The sequence below is a fragment of the Sapajus apella genome, unplaced genomic scaffold, assembly GCF_009761245.1.
Source record: "Sapajus apella isolate SASKATOON/1434 unplaced genomic scaffold, GSC_monkey_1.0 scaffold37, whole genome shotgun sequence".
Taxonomy (NCBI): domain Eukaryota; kingdom Metazoa; phylum Chordata; class Mammalia; order Primates; family Cebidae; genus Sapajus; species Sapajus apella.
Window position 1 is genome coordinate 10,212,467 of NW_022436977.1, and position 16,609 is coordinate 10,229,075.

A 16,609-nucleotide genomic window follows, 5' to 3' on the forward strand; every position below is an offset into this window, starting at 1 on the left:
TTTTTTTTTTTTTTTTTTTTTTTTTTTTTTTTTTTTTGGGATGGAGTTTCGCTTTTGTTACCCAGGCTGGAGTGCAATGGCGCGATCTCGGCTCACCGCAACCTCCGCCTCCTGGGTTCAGGCAATTCTCCTGCCTCAGCCTCCTGAGTAGCTGGGATTACAGGCACGCGCCACCATGCGCAGCTAATTTTTTGTATTTTTAGTAGAGACGGGGTTTCACCGTGTTGACCAGGATGGTCTCGATCTCTTGACCTCGTGATCCACCCGCCTCGGCCTCCCAAAGTGCTGGGATTACAGGCTTGAGCCACCGCGCCCGGCCAATTTTTTGTATTTTTAGTAGAGACAAGGTTTCACCATGTTGGCCAGGCTGGTCTCGAACTCCTGACCTCAGGTGATCCATCCACCTCGGCCTCCCAAAGTGCTGGGATTACAGGTGTGAGCCACCGCGCCTGGCCTAAGAATTTTTAAAGATCTGTGAAATGCTGATACTTTGAATAAAATGATTGTGAGAATTACATAGGTTATGGCCAGGCACGGTGGCTCACACATGTAATCCTAGCACTTTGAGAAGCCGAGGTGGGCGGATCACTTGAGGCCAGGAGTTCAAGACCAACCTGGCCAACATGGTTAAACCCAGTCTCTGCAAAATTTAGCCAGGCATGGTGGTACTTGCCTGTAGTCCCAGCTAGTTGTGAAGCTGAGGCATGAGAATCGCTTGAATGCAGGAGGCAGAGGTTTTAATGAGCTGAGATCACACCCACCTGGGTGACAGACTGAGACTGTCTCAAAAAAAAAAAAATGATTACATAGGTTATATGCAGATTACCAAAATTTAAAAATATATAAAACATTTAATCATAATATTTATGTTACATATCCTTAATAAAAATCTTTATTTTAGGCACAATTCAGATTCAGAAGCGTCAACAGTTAGTCAGAAAGATACATGAAGATGAACTACATGATATGAAGGATTATCTTTCCCAGTGTCAACAGGAACAAGAACCTTTCATAGATTATAAGGTATGTACCACTAAAAAATATTTAAAATAATTGTTAGTAATTATTGTGCATATTAGTGCTTATTAGTGCAGATGAGTAAATCAGTAATAATGCTGATCGTTGAATTGAGTACAGGTGCTTACTGTGTCCTAGTCATTGTTATGAGTGCACCATATAGAGTATTTCTCTTACTCTTACAACATGGGATTAAGCAAGTATTAACTTTTATAGGTAGGAAGAGGTTTAGAAAGGTTAAGTGACTTTCCCAAGGTAGCAACTGGCAGAGCTAATTTGTTTTTTGTTTGTTTGTTTATTGGAGATGGACTCTCGCTCTGTTGCCCAGGCTGGAGTGCAGTGGTGCAACCTTGGCTGACTGCAACTTTCACCTCCTGGGTTCAAATGATTTTTGTGCCTCAGCTTCCCAAGTAGTTGGGATTAGAGTGTGCGCCAGTATGCTGGGCTAATTTTTTTGTATTTTTAGTAGAGATGTGGTTTCACCATGTTGGCCAGTCTGGTCTCTAACTCCTGAGTTTGAACTCCTGAACCCAGGATGTGGAGGTTGCAGTGAACCAAGATCACGCCTCTGCACTCTAGCCTGGTCAACAGAGCGAGACTCCATCTCAAAAAAAAAAAATATTCTTCCACCATGCTGCTGTTCTCAATTTGTTGTAGCTCTCTGCTCTGTGTTTTCTGGCGTATGAATCTTGTATTTCCTAGTGTTTATAGTATTGAATATACACCTCAGCCTCCTAAAGTGCTGGGATTACAAGTGTGAGCCACCACACCTGGCCCTGGCCTTTTGTTTTGTTTGGCAGAGCTAATTTGATTCCAAGAATTTGACTTAAGAACTTTTATTCCTAGCTGCTGTTTTATAGTTAACATCATTTAAAATTGACATTTTATATGTGTATATAGACATTTTTGTTAACATTATTTTTATAGAGGGAAGCAGGCATTTTCAGTTGCCAGGAGGGAAAGAGGAGAGTTGTGGGTTTTTTTTTTTTTTGAGACAGAGTCTCGCTCTGTTGCCCAGGCTGAGTGCAATGGCACGATCTCGACTCACTATAACCTCTGCCCTCTGGGTTCAAGCGATTCTCCTGCCTCAGCCTCCTGAGTACCTGGGACTACAGGTGCACGGCACCACACTAGGCTAATTTTTGTATTTTTAGTAGAGACGGGGTTTCACCATGTTGGCCAGGCTGGTCTCGAACTCCTGACCTCATGCGATCCACCCGTCTCAGTCCTACCGCGCCCGACGAGTTGTGGGTTTTTTTTTTTTTTTGAAGGGGAATCTCACTCTTGTCAACAGGCTGGAGTGCAGCCTCCTGAGTAGCTGAGACTACAGATGTCTGCCACTATGCTGGCTAATTTTTTGTATTTTAGTAGAAACGAGGTTTTGCAGTGTTGGCCAGGATGGTCTCAATTGTCCTAACCTCGTCATCCACCTGCCTTGGCTTCCCAAAGTGCTGGGATTACAGGTGTGAGCCACGACACCCAGCCCCGAGAGTTGTGGTTTTATAGCCTCTCTAAGATCTTCTTTTGATTAGGGACATAGCCGTTCCCTTTCATTGTTTTTTTTTATTCTGATGTAAGGGAGAACATGTTTTTCTGTCTATAACTTACCTAGATCTCATCTCACAGGACAGTACTGTCCATTCTGCTGTTACCCAACACCTTTGTGGGTTTATGAGGATCAGCTAAATAGTTGGTCCCCTATCTAGTTTTGTCCTAGGAAGGGTGTAGAGATTAAACTCAGGGTAGAAAAGTAAGCTGTGTCTGGGTGAGGTGGCGGCCTCCCAAATTCCCAAAGGTGGTGACTTTGGGAGACAAAGATAGGTGGATTGCTCGAGGCCAGGAGTTCAACACCAGCCTGGCCAACACAGTGAAACCTTGTCTCTACTAAAAATACAAAAATTAGCCAACTGTGGTGGTGCACACCTATAATCCCAGCTTCTCGGGAGGCTTAGGCACAAGATTCCTTGAACCTCAGAGGTAGAGGTTGCAGGGAATTGATTATCACACTGTTGTACTCCAGCCTGGGCCACAGAGAAAGACTCTCGTTTTTTCTTTTTCTTTCTTTCTTTCTTTCTTTTCTTTCTTTTTTTTTTTTTTTTGTCACCCACCACCCTACCGACTCTATCTCAAAAAAAAAAAAAGAAAAGAAAAGTAAGCTATTGTTTTTTCCACCCCCAAATCTCACACTTAATTTATGTAGGCTTCCCTTACAGGTTATATTTCTTGAAAAGACTAAAATAATACTTTATAACTAAATTGTATCTTTCAGGGAGGTATTTTTCCCACCCAGGTATTAACCAGACCTGACCCTGCTTAGCTTCTGTGATCAGAGGATATTGGGCACATTCAGGGTGTAGACACAGGGAAGTACTTCCAAAGTTAATTACAAATAGTGCAGTTTTTCCTACCTATATTAGAATATGCCATTTTCTTCACTACAATGGTTTCTGGCTCCATAGGATGACACTGGCTTTTGGAAGACTCACCATACATAAATCTTTACAAAGAATTTGTATTTCAGGTTTGGGTTTGGGTTTTTTTTTTTTTTTTTTTTGAGATGGAGTCTTGCTTTGTCGCCCAGGCTAGAGTGCATGGGGGGTGATCTTAACTCACTGCAGCCTCTGTCTCCTGGGTTCAAGCGATTCTCCTGCCTCAGCTTCCCAAGTAGCTTGGATTACAGGCTCTCTCCACCATTCTCGGCTAATTTTTTTGTATTTTTAGTAGAGATGGGGTTTCACTGTGTTGGCCAGGCTGGTCTCAAACCCGACCTCAGGTGATCAACTTGTCTCAGCCTCCCAAAGTGCTGGAATTACAGGTGTGGGCCACTGCGCCTGGCCTGTTTTTTGTTTGTTTGTTTTCTTTTGTTTTGTTTTAAGAAGGTCCCATTCTTGTTGTCCAGGCTGGAGTGCAGTGGTGTAATCATGGCTCACTGCTGCCTCAACTTCCTGGCCTCAATCAATCCTTCTGGCTTAGCCTTTCAAGTAGTTGGACACAGGCACACGCTACCATGTCCAGCTAACTTTGTTTTTAAATTTTTCATAGAGATGGGGTCTCACTATGTTGCCCAGGTTTTTCTGGAACTTCTGGGTTCAAGCGATCCTCCTGCCTTGGCCTCAAAGTGCTGGGATTAAAGGCTTAAGCCACTGTGCCTGGTTAGAGTCAGTTTTTTCAGATGTCTTGTTTCTAGCTGTTAAGTATGGATCAGATGGATCAGATAGATGTTGAAGCTCTTTGGAAGACCTGGTCAGGATCTGCTTATCAGTCACTTCTGTCAACATCATATTTACTGCATGAAGAATGCTGTACTCTTTCATTCTGTGGCTGCCTTTGCTTGTGTGTTTCAAGATTATGGTACACTAGTGCATCAGTCTCTTCTACTCCACAGCCCACTGCTGTTGGGCAGAAGAAACTTCTCTCACACAGGTAGAGCAGATGTAATGACTGTGATTAAATTTTAAATCTTTATTTGTTCTCTGAAGATTAATGAACTAGAAAGTGAAGCAATCATTTTAGAGAGTTTTCAAGTGTAAAATAGTGTCATTCTCTTAAAGGACTTGTTCCCTGCCCCCACTTTTTTTTTTTTTTTTTTTTTTTTGGCTTGTTTCTGAATCCAGGTGATTGGCTGGTCTTACTCAAATGGGGTAACCATAACGTGTGTGGTCAGTACGCCAAATTTAAGTATCATTTTACAGATTTATACGTAAGATATTTTTAACTGAATGGATAATGCTGTAAGAACTTGTTGAAGCATATTGTTTAATTTTTGACTATTTTTGGTTAAAATTTGTTACTTACGCATATGTTTGAAAGAAAATTCAAATCAATCAAGGATACCCTTACTGAAGCAATAAAATTCTATAAGTCTAATTGACAACCATTTCTCTCTATCATGGGTGTTGACTTTCAGAGTTATAGCAATCTATAGATTATTCTTCAGAGTTATATTAATCTGTACAGATTACAGAACTGCTGTAATCTGAGTGACAGTCACTTTGAAAGTTTACATATAATTGGACAAGTTAGTTATAAATGTTACTAAGATTCAGTCTGTCCTCTAACATGCTTACAGAGTTTATGGCTTATCTGTACTTACCTAGGAATGTTAATTGCATAGGACTAAAATGTTTCAAATAGGACTAAGATTATTAGAATTTCTTCTTTCAAAGGGTACAGTGAATACAAACAATTTTTTGAAGCAGTAAGTCAGCTCTTGATGTAATTTTACTTTTTATAAAGATAATCAATCTCTCTTCCTAAGATTCAGAAAAGCCTTTAGTCCTGTTAGCCCTAGCAAACTTTCTGACTTTTAAATTCTTCCAGCTGGGCATGGTGGCAGGTGCCTCTAATCCCTGCTATTGGGGGGGCTGAGGCAAGAGAATTGTTTGAACCTGGGAGGGAGAGGTCGTAGTGAGCCGAGATTGTGCCACTGCAGTCTGGTGACAAAGTGAGACTCCATCTCAAAAAATAAAATAAAAAATAAATTATTCTACCATGCTGTTGTTCTCAATTTGATGTAGCTCTCTGCTGTGAGTCTTCTTGCATGTGAACCTTGTATTTCCCAATGTTTATACTATTGCAAATTCTACCCAGGGTATAATATCTGTAGAAGTAAAGACACAAAAACTTATGGGGTGTTATATATCTTAAAGATTTAAATTCAGCTTTTAAAGCACTTGACATGTTACTTCTTCTCTTTCAAAAAAATGTAGTCATTGAAAGAAAACCTTGCAAGGTGTTGGACCCTTACGGAAGCAGAGAAGATGTCCTTTGAAACTCAGAAAACTAACCTTGCTACAGAAAATCAGTATTTAAGAATATCTCTGGAGAAGGAAGAAAAGGCCTTGTCTTCATTACAGGAAGAGTTAAACAAACTAAGAGAACAGATTAGAATATTGGAAGATAAAGGGACAAGTACTGAGTTAGTTAAAGAAAATCAGAAACTTAAGCAGCATTTGGAAGAAGAAAAGCAGAAAAAATACAGCTTTCTAAGTCAAAGAGAGACTCTGCTGGCAGAAGCAAAGATGCTAAAGAGAGAACTGGAGAGAGAACGACTATTAACTACAGCTTTAAGGGGGGAACTCCATCAGCTAAGTGGTACTCAGTTACATGGCAAGTCAGATTCTCCCAATGTATTTACTGAAAAAAAGGAAATGGCAGTCTTACGGGAAAGACTCACTGAGCTGGAACGGAAGCTAACCTTCGAACAGCAGCGTTCTGATTTGTGGGAAAGATTGTATGTTGAGGCAAAAGATCAAAATGGAAAGCAAGAAACTGATGGAAAAAAGAAAGGGAGCAGAGGAAACCACAGGGCTAAAAATAAGTCAAAGGAAACATTTTTGGGTTCAGTTAAGGACACATTTGATGCCATGAAGAATTCTACCAAGGAGTTTGTGAGGCATCATAAAGAGAAAATTAAGCAGGCTAAAGAAGCTGTGAAGGAAAATCTGAAAAAATTCTCAGATTCAGTTAAATCTACTTTCAGACATTTTAAAGATACCACCAAGAACATCTTCGATGAAAAGGGTAATAAAAGATTTGGTGCCACAAAAGAAGCATCCGAAAAACCAAGAACAGTTTTTAGTGACTATTTACATCCACAGTATAAGGCGCCTACAGAAAACCAGAATAATAGAGGCCCTACTATGCAAAATGATGGAAGGAAAGAAAAGCCACTTCACTTTGAAGAATTCAGAAAAAATACAAATTCACAGAAATGCAGTCGTGGGCATGATTGTAGAGAAAATTCTCATTCTTTCAGAAAGGCTTGTTCTGGTGTATTTGATTGTGCGCGACAAGAATCCATGAGCCTTTTTAACACAGTGGTGAATCCTATAAAGATAGATGAATTTAGACAGATAATTCAAAGGTACATGTTAAAAGAACTGGATACTTTTTATCACTGGCAAGAATTTGATCAGTTCATCAATAAGTTTTTCCCAAATGGTGTCTTTATACATGATCAGAAGCTCTTCACTGACTTTGTTAATGATGTTAAAGATTATCTTAGAAACATGAAGGAATATCAAGTAGATAATGATGGAGTATTTGAGAAGTTGGATGAATATATATATAGACACTTCTTTGGTCACACTTTTTCCCCTCCATATGGACCCAGGTCGGTTTACATAAAACCATGTCATTACAGTAGTTTGTAACATTTGTAGATTGGATAGCATTTTTATGATTTGATGAGTTTCGTGGAAGGTTACTGTTTCTAAGAGTCGTGCTTTATTGCCACTGAGAGAATTCAGAGTAAATTGAAAGATAGAGTCTAAAAATTACAGCTGTTACAAATGGAAAATTTCATTATAACGTAATCACTTTGACCTGAGCAAATGATTTAATTTTTATCTTAAAAATCAGTTAAGAATATATAGAATCCTATTTTGGCCAAGTTTGTTTCTTTTCAGTATAGTTTATATGAAAAGATTGCCTTAAGTGAAATTATTTTCCTTTAATCTTTTATGTATTTATTCACTTTCGGAAGCTAGGAGTGAACAACACAAATTTTACTCTGAAGTCAGAAGAGCTCATATGTAATAATTCTAATGTCCTACCTATTTTCACTTGTCCATTCCATGTACCAGCTTAGTTATGATACTTAATACTTAATCACATAATTATCCTTGATAAAGGTAGAGGCACAGTCAGAGAGGCAAAGTGAGCAAGTCAGATTCTAATGTGTGTACCAATTTTTTATCCATTTTCATCTTTATATTCTGTAACATGAAACTTACCTGATCTTCAAATGTTAGTTTCACTTTTTATCTTTGAAATACTTACCTTTCTGAATAAATATAAGGTGTCTATAAAATAATGAGACTGATTCTGGTGTCTTTAGTCATTAAGCAGGTATCTAGTCTTATAATGAACAAAGGTGAGGCTGCCTTGAGGAGACAAGTGAAGAATTTTTGCTTTAAAGGAGCTCACAAGCTAAGTAAATAAATAAAATTAAGGTATGGGGGCATGGTGGCCTCCCGCTGTCTGGAAATGTTTGGAAAGGCTTCTTGAGTGAGATGGCCTTTGAACTGTGAACTAGTTTTTAAACTAGCTTTTGCAAGAGAAATGATAATTTACTATGCAGACAGGGAAGGGGATTTTACTTAAAAGGAAGGACATTTGGAGATATGAAGATAACACTACTTTAAGGATGCAGGGTAGTGCTGGAGGATAAGAGATGCAGACCATGAAGGGCCCCATTTTATGCTAAAGGTTTTGTCCTGTAGGACATGGAGAACCTCTGACGAATTTTCAAGGCTAATAGGATAAGATTATATTGTATTGTAGATTACAGTAGTCCCCCTTTATCTTCAGGATATATGTTCCAAGACCCTCAGTGGATGCTTCAAACCAGGGATAGAACAGAATTCTATATATAATATGCATGAATTTCTTTTTCCTTCTTTACGATCTCACACATAGGTTTGTTCTTACCATGGATCTTACCAACCTCAGCATACTTTTGTCTCCCTTATTGAGAATGTTCACCCTTTCACTTAAAGGAAGCATTTTATAGTTTCTCTTTGGCATATCCAAATTGCCAGCATCACTATTATTTTGGGGTCATTTTTAAGTTTCTTAATCATAATTATCCTTATCTTAGGGATACCTGAACACAAGCACTGTGGAACGATAACAGTGTATCTGATCAACAGACAGCTGCTAGGTGATTGAGGGGTGGGTAGCGTGGATACTGGACAATGGGATGATTCACATCCCATGTGGGATGGAGCAGAACTGCCTTATTTCATCACATTACTCGGAACAGGCATATAACTTAAAACTTATGCATTATTTCTTATTTTATTTTATTTTTTGGGATGGAGTTTCGCTCTTGTTACCCAGGCTGGAGTGCAATGGCGCGATCTCGGCTCACCGCAACCTCCGCCTCCTGGGTTCAGGCAATTCTCCTGCCTCAGCCTCCTGAGTAGCTGGGATTACAGGCACGCACCACCATGCCTAGCTGATTTTTTGTAATTTTAGTAGAGACGTGGTTTCACCATGTTGACCAGGATGGTCTCGATCTCTTGACCTAGTGATCCACCCACCTTGGCCTCCCAAAGTGTTGGGATTACAGGCGTGAGCCACCGCACCCAGCCTTTTTTTATTTTTATTTGTTGAGACAGATTCTTTCTTTGTCACCCAGGCTGGAGTGCAGTGGCGTAATCTCAGCTCACTGCAACCTCTCTCTCCCGAATTCAAGTGATTCTCCTACCTCGGCCTCCTGAGCAGCTGGGACTACAGGTGCGAGCCACCACATCTGGCTAATTTTTATATTTTTAGTAGTGATGGGGTTTCACCATGTTGGCCAGGCTGGTCTCTTAACTCCTAACCTAAGTGATCCGCCCATCTCAGCCTCCCAAATTGCTGGGGTTACAGGGGTGAGACACTGCCCCTTGCCTAAAACTTAAGAATTATTTATGAAATTTTCTATTTAACATGTTCAGACCACAGGTGACCACAGGTAACTGAAACCTGAAACCCAGAAAGTGAAGCCATAGATAAGGTGGGACTACTGTATTGAGAGCAGCTTACAAGATTGACAAGAAAGGTGTGAAGCTAGAAGGTGGTCAATATACTATAGATATGAGCTGTTTAGATGAGCATCTAAACTTGGAGAATAGTAGTAGGGGAGGAAAGGAGAAAACATTTGGAGAATAGATAGTAACATTGGTATTTCTTGTGAAAGACAAATAGAAAGTAACAGTGACTTCTAGATTTCTGAGTTGGGTCATCTGTTGGATAGTAGTATCACTGTGATAGGGAATTCAAGGTTTGGGTTAAGGGTAATTGGAGATGAGAATTGTGTTTGGAAGTAACTACAGACATTCAAGTGGGAAGGGTTAGTTGGCAGTTAGTGTTATGGTCATCTCTTTTGCCGAGACTGTATATTTATTAGACTCCTGGGAGAACACCAACATCTATGAGGTTGTAGGGAAGGCTAAGTAGGGAGTAGCCTCATGAAAATCCAAAGGCTATCTCAAGTAAAAGGGATATTTATATGTGTCATGCTTTTTAAAAAGTCAATGTGTGAAAAATGATTCTTGGCTTGGAAATTGGGCAGCCAGGGTATGGCAGTATGGACTTCCAGTGAAGTAGTGCCAGAAGCCTGATCATAGACATTGAAGAAAGCTGGTGTAGGTCTTGTGAACTTTTGCTGTGAGAGAGAAAAAGTTGAGACTTTTGTTTTGCTTTGTTTGTGAGACATGTGTTTGTATTTCTGCTGAGTGATAAAGCCAATAGGGAGGGATTGATTTCTCCAGGAAAGGAAAAAAAAAATAATGGAAACATCTCATTATTTTATTGTCACATTTCTTTTCTTTGTTATCTGTTGAGTGTTTCCCTTTTTTGCCAGTAGAGTTACTATTTTTTTCTTTGTATAGGACAAAAACTATAATATGGACTCCTTTATTTTTTATATGGATATACTAGGATTATAATTAAGATATTTAATATCTTTTTTCAGAGTGTTCAGATAATAGATTAATGGAGAAAAACAGTTAAAATTGTTTTAAATTTAAATAAATTGAACTCTAACATAGATGAAAAATGTGTTTACTGCTTTCAGTCGACCTGATAAAAAGCAACGTATGGTAAATATTGAAAACTCCAGGCATCGAAAACAAGAGCAGAAGCACCTTCAGCCACAGCCTTATAAAAGGGAAGGTAAATGGCATAAATATGGTCGCACTAATGGAAGACAAATGGCAAATCTTGAAATAGAATTGGGGCAATTGCCTTTTGATCCTAAATACTGATTCACAATTGAGTTAAGCTAGACAACTATAAGAGAAACATGTATGCTTTGTACAATGTTCGGTATTGGAACTAACGAAATTATCAAGATGACAGTGTCTTTTTTTGTTTCTAAGTCTCAGTTTGATAACTTTATATTATTACTCAGAAGCATTAGTTAAAAGCCTACTAACCTGCATTTTCCTGTAGTTTAGCTTTGTTGAATTCTTTTTGACACTGCAAATGTTCAACAGTAGTTTTACTAAGGAAGCCAGGCATGTAACAGATTTTGTGCATGAATTGAGACTTCCTTTCAGTGTAAGAGCTTAAAGCAAGCTCAAATCATACATGACAAAGTGTAATTAACACTGATGTTTGTGTGTTAAATTTGCAGTAGAGCTTGAGAAAAGTACATTGTGCTGGAATTTCATCTTTAACATTTTATAATCTTACACTTGCTTCTTGTCTTTATGTGGGTTCAAGAGCCCACTGACTTTTGAAGAATTTGCTGCCCTCTTAAGAGCTTGCTGACTTGTTTTGTGAAATTTTTTGAACATCTGAATATTGTGGAAGAAACAATAAAACTACACCATGAGGAAAACTGAAGGTCTTTATTTAAAATCTGGCATTGTATTAACGTGATTTTCTACTACGTAGTATTTTATACATTTCCTCAGTAGTGATATTTGGTAAAGCAGTTCATATAGTTTTTCCTAAGTTCCATGAATCTTACCCAGTGTTTACTGAAATATTGAAGCAGCATCTGAGTATTTCCACCCAGCAATGTTAGTTTATCTCAGAAAGTTCAGAATTTCATCTTGTTGAATTTCCCTGTTAACTTCCGTTCATAGACATACACATGACTTCCAATTCGACCCTCCGGCAAGTGAGTGTGGAAGAAAACAGCAGTTCTGTTATAACTGCTTGATGTTAGGAAAGCACTTATTTCCTAGAAGCAAATAAATGTTTAAGTAAATAAAGGCTATGTTTTGCTGAATACTGTTTCAGTGAATTTTAGAATTGCTTATTCTAATTGCTGTCTACAACTTTATGCTTAATAAAAGAATTAACTTACAGGAAGTAAAATACCTTATAATTATAGAACTGGGGCTTATTTTGACTGGAGAAAAGACTCATCATGAAATGTGGGATGAAACAGACCATAAAAAAGTTTATATTGTCTATTTACCTGAGGGTTTCCTAAACCTGGGGTAAAATAAAAATACTGAGTTTTCTTCTTTTTCATGTTTACTTACCTCCTCCAAAATGCTGAAGATGATCAAGTGAGTAGGTAATGATGCATCGTCATGAAACTCTCTTTGTAACCAGTTTAAGGGATTTAGGTAAAATATATCTGCTTCATCAAGATACTGACTTTTTCCAGTCAGGTCTGGGGGGCATTGGAGAAATCTCATTGGAAGTGGGCAGTGAACATGGCTATGAAAAGAAAAGTTACCAGAATAAACACAAGTAAAAACTGAAAGTTGTCATTAGTCTTAAGATACCTTATTTATACTTAGCAAAATGTGAAATCGGAATCTGTAACTGTGTTGCAGTTAAGTGAAGAAGCAAGCCTTTAACTCATTTTCTCAAAGATAAAATATGTGGTTCTCATACCATGTAAACTGTGCAGCAGCAGCATAACGTATAAGCCCAAACTAATGGGTAAAACTCCATTTCAAGGAGGGAAGTAGGTCAGTTGGGGGACGCAACATTCTGTAACATTTGTATTCTGTTCCAGAAACGTAAAGGTCTTCAGGACCAGGTAAGTTAACTTGTTAATAAGACAGTAATTCTCCATAGGCTTTTTTGGTAAAGTAAGGAAACTGTGATCCTAACCAGAAAGGATTGTTTCTTCCCTTTCTGCTCTAATACGGGATGGATCACATCTTTACATGGCAAGTTTTTCTAAGATTTAGAAGTAGAGAGCAACATATATGTCCATTGATTAACATCCAAATAAGTAATGTTTTTATTGTGGCATAGAAAGATAGACTGCCCACGAGGGGCAGTGGCTCGTGCCTGTAATCCCAGAATTTTGAGAGGCCAACGTGGATGGATCCCCAGAGGTCAGGACTTCAAGATCAGCCTGGCCAACATGGTGAAACCCTGTCTCTACTAAAAATACAAAAATTAGCCAGGCATGGTGGTGTGTGCCTGTAGTCCTAGCTATTCAGGAGGCTGAGGCAGGAGAATTTCTTGAACCCAGAAGACGGAGGTTGCAGTGAGCACTGAGATCACATGCCACTGCATTCCAGCCTGGGCGACAGAGCAAGACTCTGTTTAAAAAAAAAAAAAAAAAAGATTAGATTATAAAAAAGATGGATTCATTTCTAATACTAGTCATGACAACTTAAGCCAGTTACTTAGGTCATGCAGAAAGTCATGTTTATAATGCCTTGGGAAAGGTTAAACCTCACTGATAGAAACATTTAAAATTTCCAATTAAAATGAAGTTAATAGTTACGCAGGAGGTTTATTTATGAAGTGCATACAAATTAAATGTACACAAGACCTAATAGGGACTTACTTATTGGAAGTGAAGGTCTTGTTTCAAAGGGAAGTAGAAATTCCTGAGAAAAGACTGCTTGCTTTATATTGTAAAATAGGCATCAGAGTTTTTCTTCTATTTGTGTGCTTTGAAAAGGTGTTGAGAACTTGGTGAACTGTACAAAACCTAAGACACCAACTAACTACAACTATGTATAAAGAACATCTTGGTACCTTTAGAATTCCAGCCTTCCACAGTATTACCCCTAATGTGAGCGCGGAGAGTGAATGTCCCTTTCTCAGACATATAAACACATATAGTAGGGAATCCTCAAGTTGAAAGGATATTTGATGCCTTCCACTTAGACTGGTTTTTGCTAGGATCTAAATTTTTCTAAATTGTATATTAATGATTGGCATTTATGATCAGTTCAGTAGGAATATTCCAGGTGTTAACTTCCCCTAAGGTGATAACCACAGTGATTAAATTAATTGAATGTGCATATGAGACATTAACTCCAGATCGTTTAAAGCCAGACTGAGTTAAATAGATAGAGGATTTTCTTTTTTTCTTTTTCTTTTTTTTTTTGAGGCAGAGTCTTGCTCTGTCACCCAGGCCAGAGTGCAGTGGTACAATGTCAGCTTACAGCAACCTCCACCTCCTGTGTTCAAGTGATTCTCCTGCCTCAACCTCCCTAGTAGCTGGGACTATAGGAACACACCACAACACGCAGCTAATTTTTTTGTATTTTAGTAGAGATGGGGTTTCACTGTGTTGCCCAGGCTAGTCTCAAATTCCTGAGCTTAGGCAATCCACCTGCCTCAGCCTCCCAAAGTGCTAGGATTACAGGCATGAGCCACTGTGTTCGGCCTGATATAGAATTTTCTATGGGAAATCTGGCTGCTTTGCCCCTGTACCATTACTGGGTAATTGGTAACACAGCTTTATGAAATACAAGCACAGAACCAAATGGATGTCTTTTTAAATGCCATACGTAGTTGAGGCAATTTTAGTATACTTAATTCAAGCTTTAGAATATCATCTTGTCGCATTCCTTAAATTTTACAGTTGAGACAACTGGTGTCCAAAGAGATTAAAAATCTAGTTTAAAAGGAGGGCAATAGTCCAGTAGTAAATCTGGACTGAAATCCATGTTTTAAGATTAATTCAAATTGTGTAAGGATGTATCATAGAGATGTGTAGTAAGGTAAGTCATAAATGAGTTTCTTTACTAGGAAGACTATCAAATACCTACAGATTGTTTTAAATCAGAATTAAGTGTAAGTAAATTGTTTTTAAAGAATAATAAAGTTTATTTAAAAGATTTTCATTGATACAGTTCAAGTGGTTTTTAAAATCCACCAGTGAATAAATATGAGAGTTTAAAATTTATCATTTGATCAACGACCAATTAATTCAAATCCCGGAATCTGAAAGGGAATTTTAAAGTAGTTTCAGTTTCTTAATAGCATATAGTGGAACATCTTTTATTACCTGTAATAAGGAGTAGAGTGGCAAGGCATCATTACAAATACTGAAGCTGAAGGTTTATTGGGATTGTTGTAACAAACTTTTTGAACATGACTCATGACATCAAGAGTACCTCGTTGATGAACTAAACCAGTATAAAGGGCGAGGAACAAATTTGATAAAAACAGGAAACTTAGAGCTGGTTTCTTCCATGTTTTCAGGTGGGTTAGTGAGTATCCTATATGAAGACAGACATATTGAACCTTAACACTGACAGCCTTTTGTTTTCTTATGTTAACTGCAAATACATCTGTAATTTTTAATGGAAATAGCACAAACTGTAATATTGTAATAGACAAGGAATAAGCAATAATTCATAATCTCTCTGACTGTTCACTACTGTTGTCATCTAGGTCTTGACTTTTTCTAAGTAAAAAGTATTGAGATATAGTTGAAAATTTTTGGTTATGGAGTCCAACAGGTCCAGATCTGAATTCCAGTTCTAGCACAAGTTGTTTTACTTTGCTGATCATTAGGACAATAGTACCTTTTCCAAGTATTAGAAAAAATGTCCACTGCCTATCCTGGTACATAGTGGTTGCTAAATAAATAGGACTTTTAATTATTCCATTTACCTACATCTTTAATCTCCCTAACACTAGTAATTGGTATTTTTGTGTGTAATACAAGTTTCAGTAATGTGTCCTCTTAGGAAGGCTTAGGAAAATAAGCCATTGGGCACCTGGGAGGTTTTCCTTAAGTATATGAGTGGAAGAAAAGGTGCTATGTCTTTTTTTTTTCCACTACAATGTCAGGCAATTTGGAGATACTAAATACTTTTCCTTTTTTGATTTATGAAAGTGATTATTCAGTGGGGCAAAACAAAACAAAAAACCAAAGGAGAAAACCAAGTAGAATGAATAGAAGGGTATAAAAGGATAAGTAAAAGTCTCTCTCCCCTCCTTTTCTCCAACAACAGCCACTGTTAATGGACACATTAGGATCTCTGAGAATACCAAGAACAGGCTTTGCCACTGGAAATGAATGAGCTTATTAGTAAGTGTGACATTTTGTTCATAATTTACATACACTCTTTCTATAGAACTAGATAATAGTTGTTTTGGAACTTGGGTATTTTTCATCCAAACCTTGGTTTGCCCAAAATGTTAGTACTAATACCCAATGGGGTCAAGGCAGTGTTTTAACTTTAGTTCCTCCTCTGTGATGTTAATAACCTCCACAGTTCATACTACTTATGAGCTGGAATGTCACATATCCATGTCACCCAGTACTTTTTAAGCTACTTGAAATAGTTCTGATTCATCAAAGAATAATCTGAAAAGTGGTGTAATGAAGAATGTAGCAAGATCAAGAAAACTAAGCCTATCACTTAAATCTACATTTATAAGATGTTTGAAATGGTAAAATGAGGAACCTACTAAGAGGGTTGAGAATTAGAATAAGCTTTATTTGAAATAAAATAGCTGAGATGGGAGGATTGCTTGAGGCCAGGAGTTCAAGACCAACCTGGGCAAAATAGTGAGACTCCATCTCTACAAAAAATAGAGCAAAATTAGCGAGGCATGGTAGTGTGCAACTGTAGTTCTAACTACTGGGAAGGCTGAGGCAGGAGGTTTACCTGTGCCCATGAGTTTGAGGGGACAGTGAGCCATGACCGTGCCAGTGCACTCCAGCCTGGGTGACAGAGTGAAACCCTGTCTCTATGAAGATAAAAATAAAATAGGGCCAGGTGCAGTAGCTCACACCTGTAATCCCAGTAGTGTGGGAGGCTGAAGCAGGCGGATCACTTGAGGTCAGGAGCTCAAGGCTAGCTTGGCAAACATAGTGAAACCCCATCTCTACTAAAAATATAAAAATTAGCTAGGTGTGGAGGCA

At 38.3% G+C, this 16,609-nt stretch overlaps 2 protein-coding genes across 10 annotated transcripts in view; one reads left to right on the forward strand and one right to left on the reverse strand.

The window, feature by feature from the left end:
* Window positions 1-16,609, forward strand: part of CCPG1 (cell cycle progression 1) — an 80,771-nt gene that overhangs the window by 36,398 nt on the left and 27,764 nt on the right. For 3 of the 7 annotated variants that reach the window (XR_004274848.1, XM_032297384.1, XM_032297383.1), the window contains exons 8-11: window positions 902-1,023; window positions 5,727-7,132; window positions 10,586-10,683; window positions 15,693-15,769. Coding sequence is in view for 6 of the 7 variants with exons in the window: in XM_032297384.1 (XP_032153275.1) it covers window positions 902-1,023; window positions 5,727-7,132; window positions 10,586-10,683; window positions 15,693-15,757 (1,691 nt within the window). In the remaining variant the exon portion in view is untranslated. Of the gene's footprint in view, window positions 1-901; window positions 1,024-5,726; window positions 7,133-10,585; window positions 11,765-12,017; window positions 12,044-15,692; window positions 15,770-16,609 lie in introns of those variants that run through there. The other 4 variants (XM_032297386.1, XM_032297387.1, XM_032297381.1 and 1 more) reach the window with 4 other exon arrangements.
* PIGB (phosphatidylinositol glycan anchor biosynthesis class B) overlaps window positions 10,886-16,609 on the reverse strand; it is a 42,695-nt gene continuing 36,971 nt past the window's right edge. The window contains exons 10-12 of one of the 3 annotated variants that reach the window (XM_032297388.1): window positions 14,738-14,951; window positions 12,009-12,189; window positions 10,886-11,701 (exon numbers count right to left, since the gene is read on the reverse strand). In XM_032297388.1, the coding sequence (XP_032153279.1) occupies window positions 11,558-11,701; window positions 12,009-12,189; window positions 14,738-14,951 (539 nt within the window). In that variant the 3' untranslated portion in view covers window positions 10,886-11,557. The remainder of the gene's footprint in view (window positions 11,702-12,008; window positions 12,190-14,737; window positions 14,952-16,609) is intronic. The other 2 variants (XM_032297390.1, XM_032297389.1) reach the window with 2 other exon arrangements.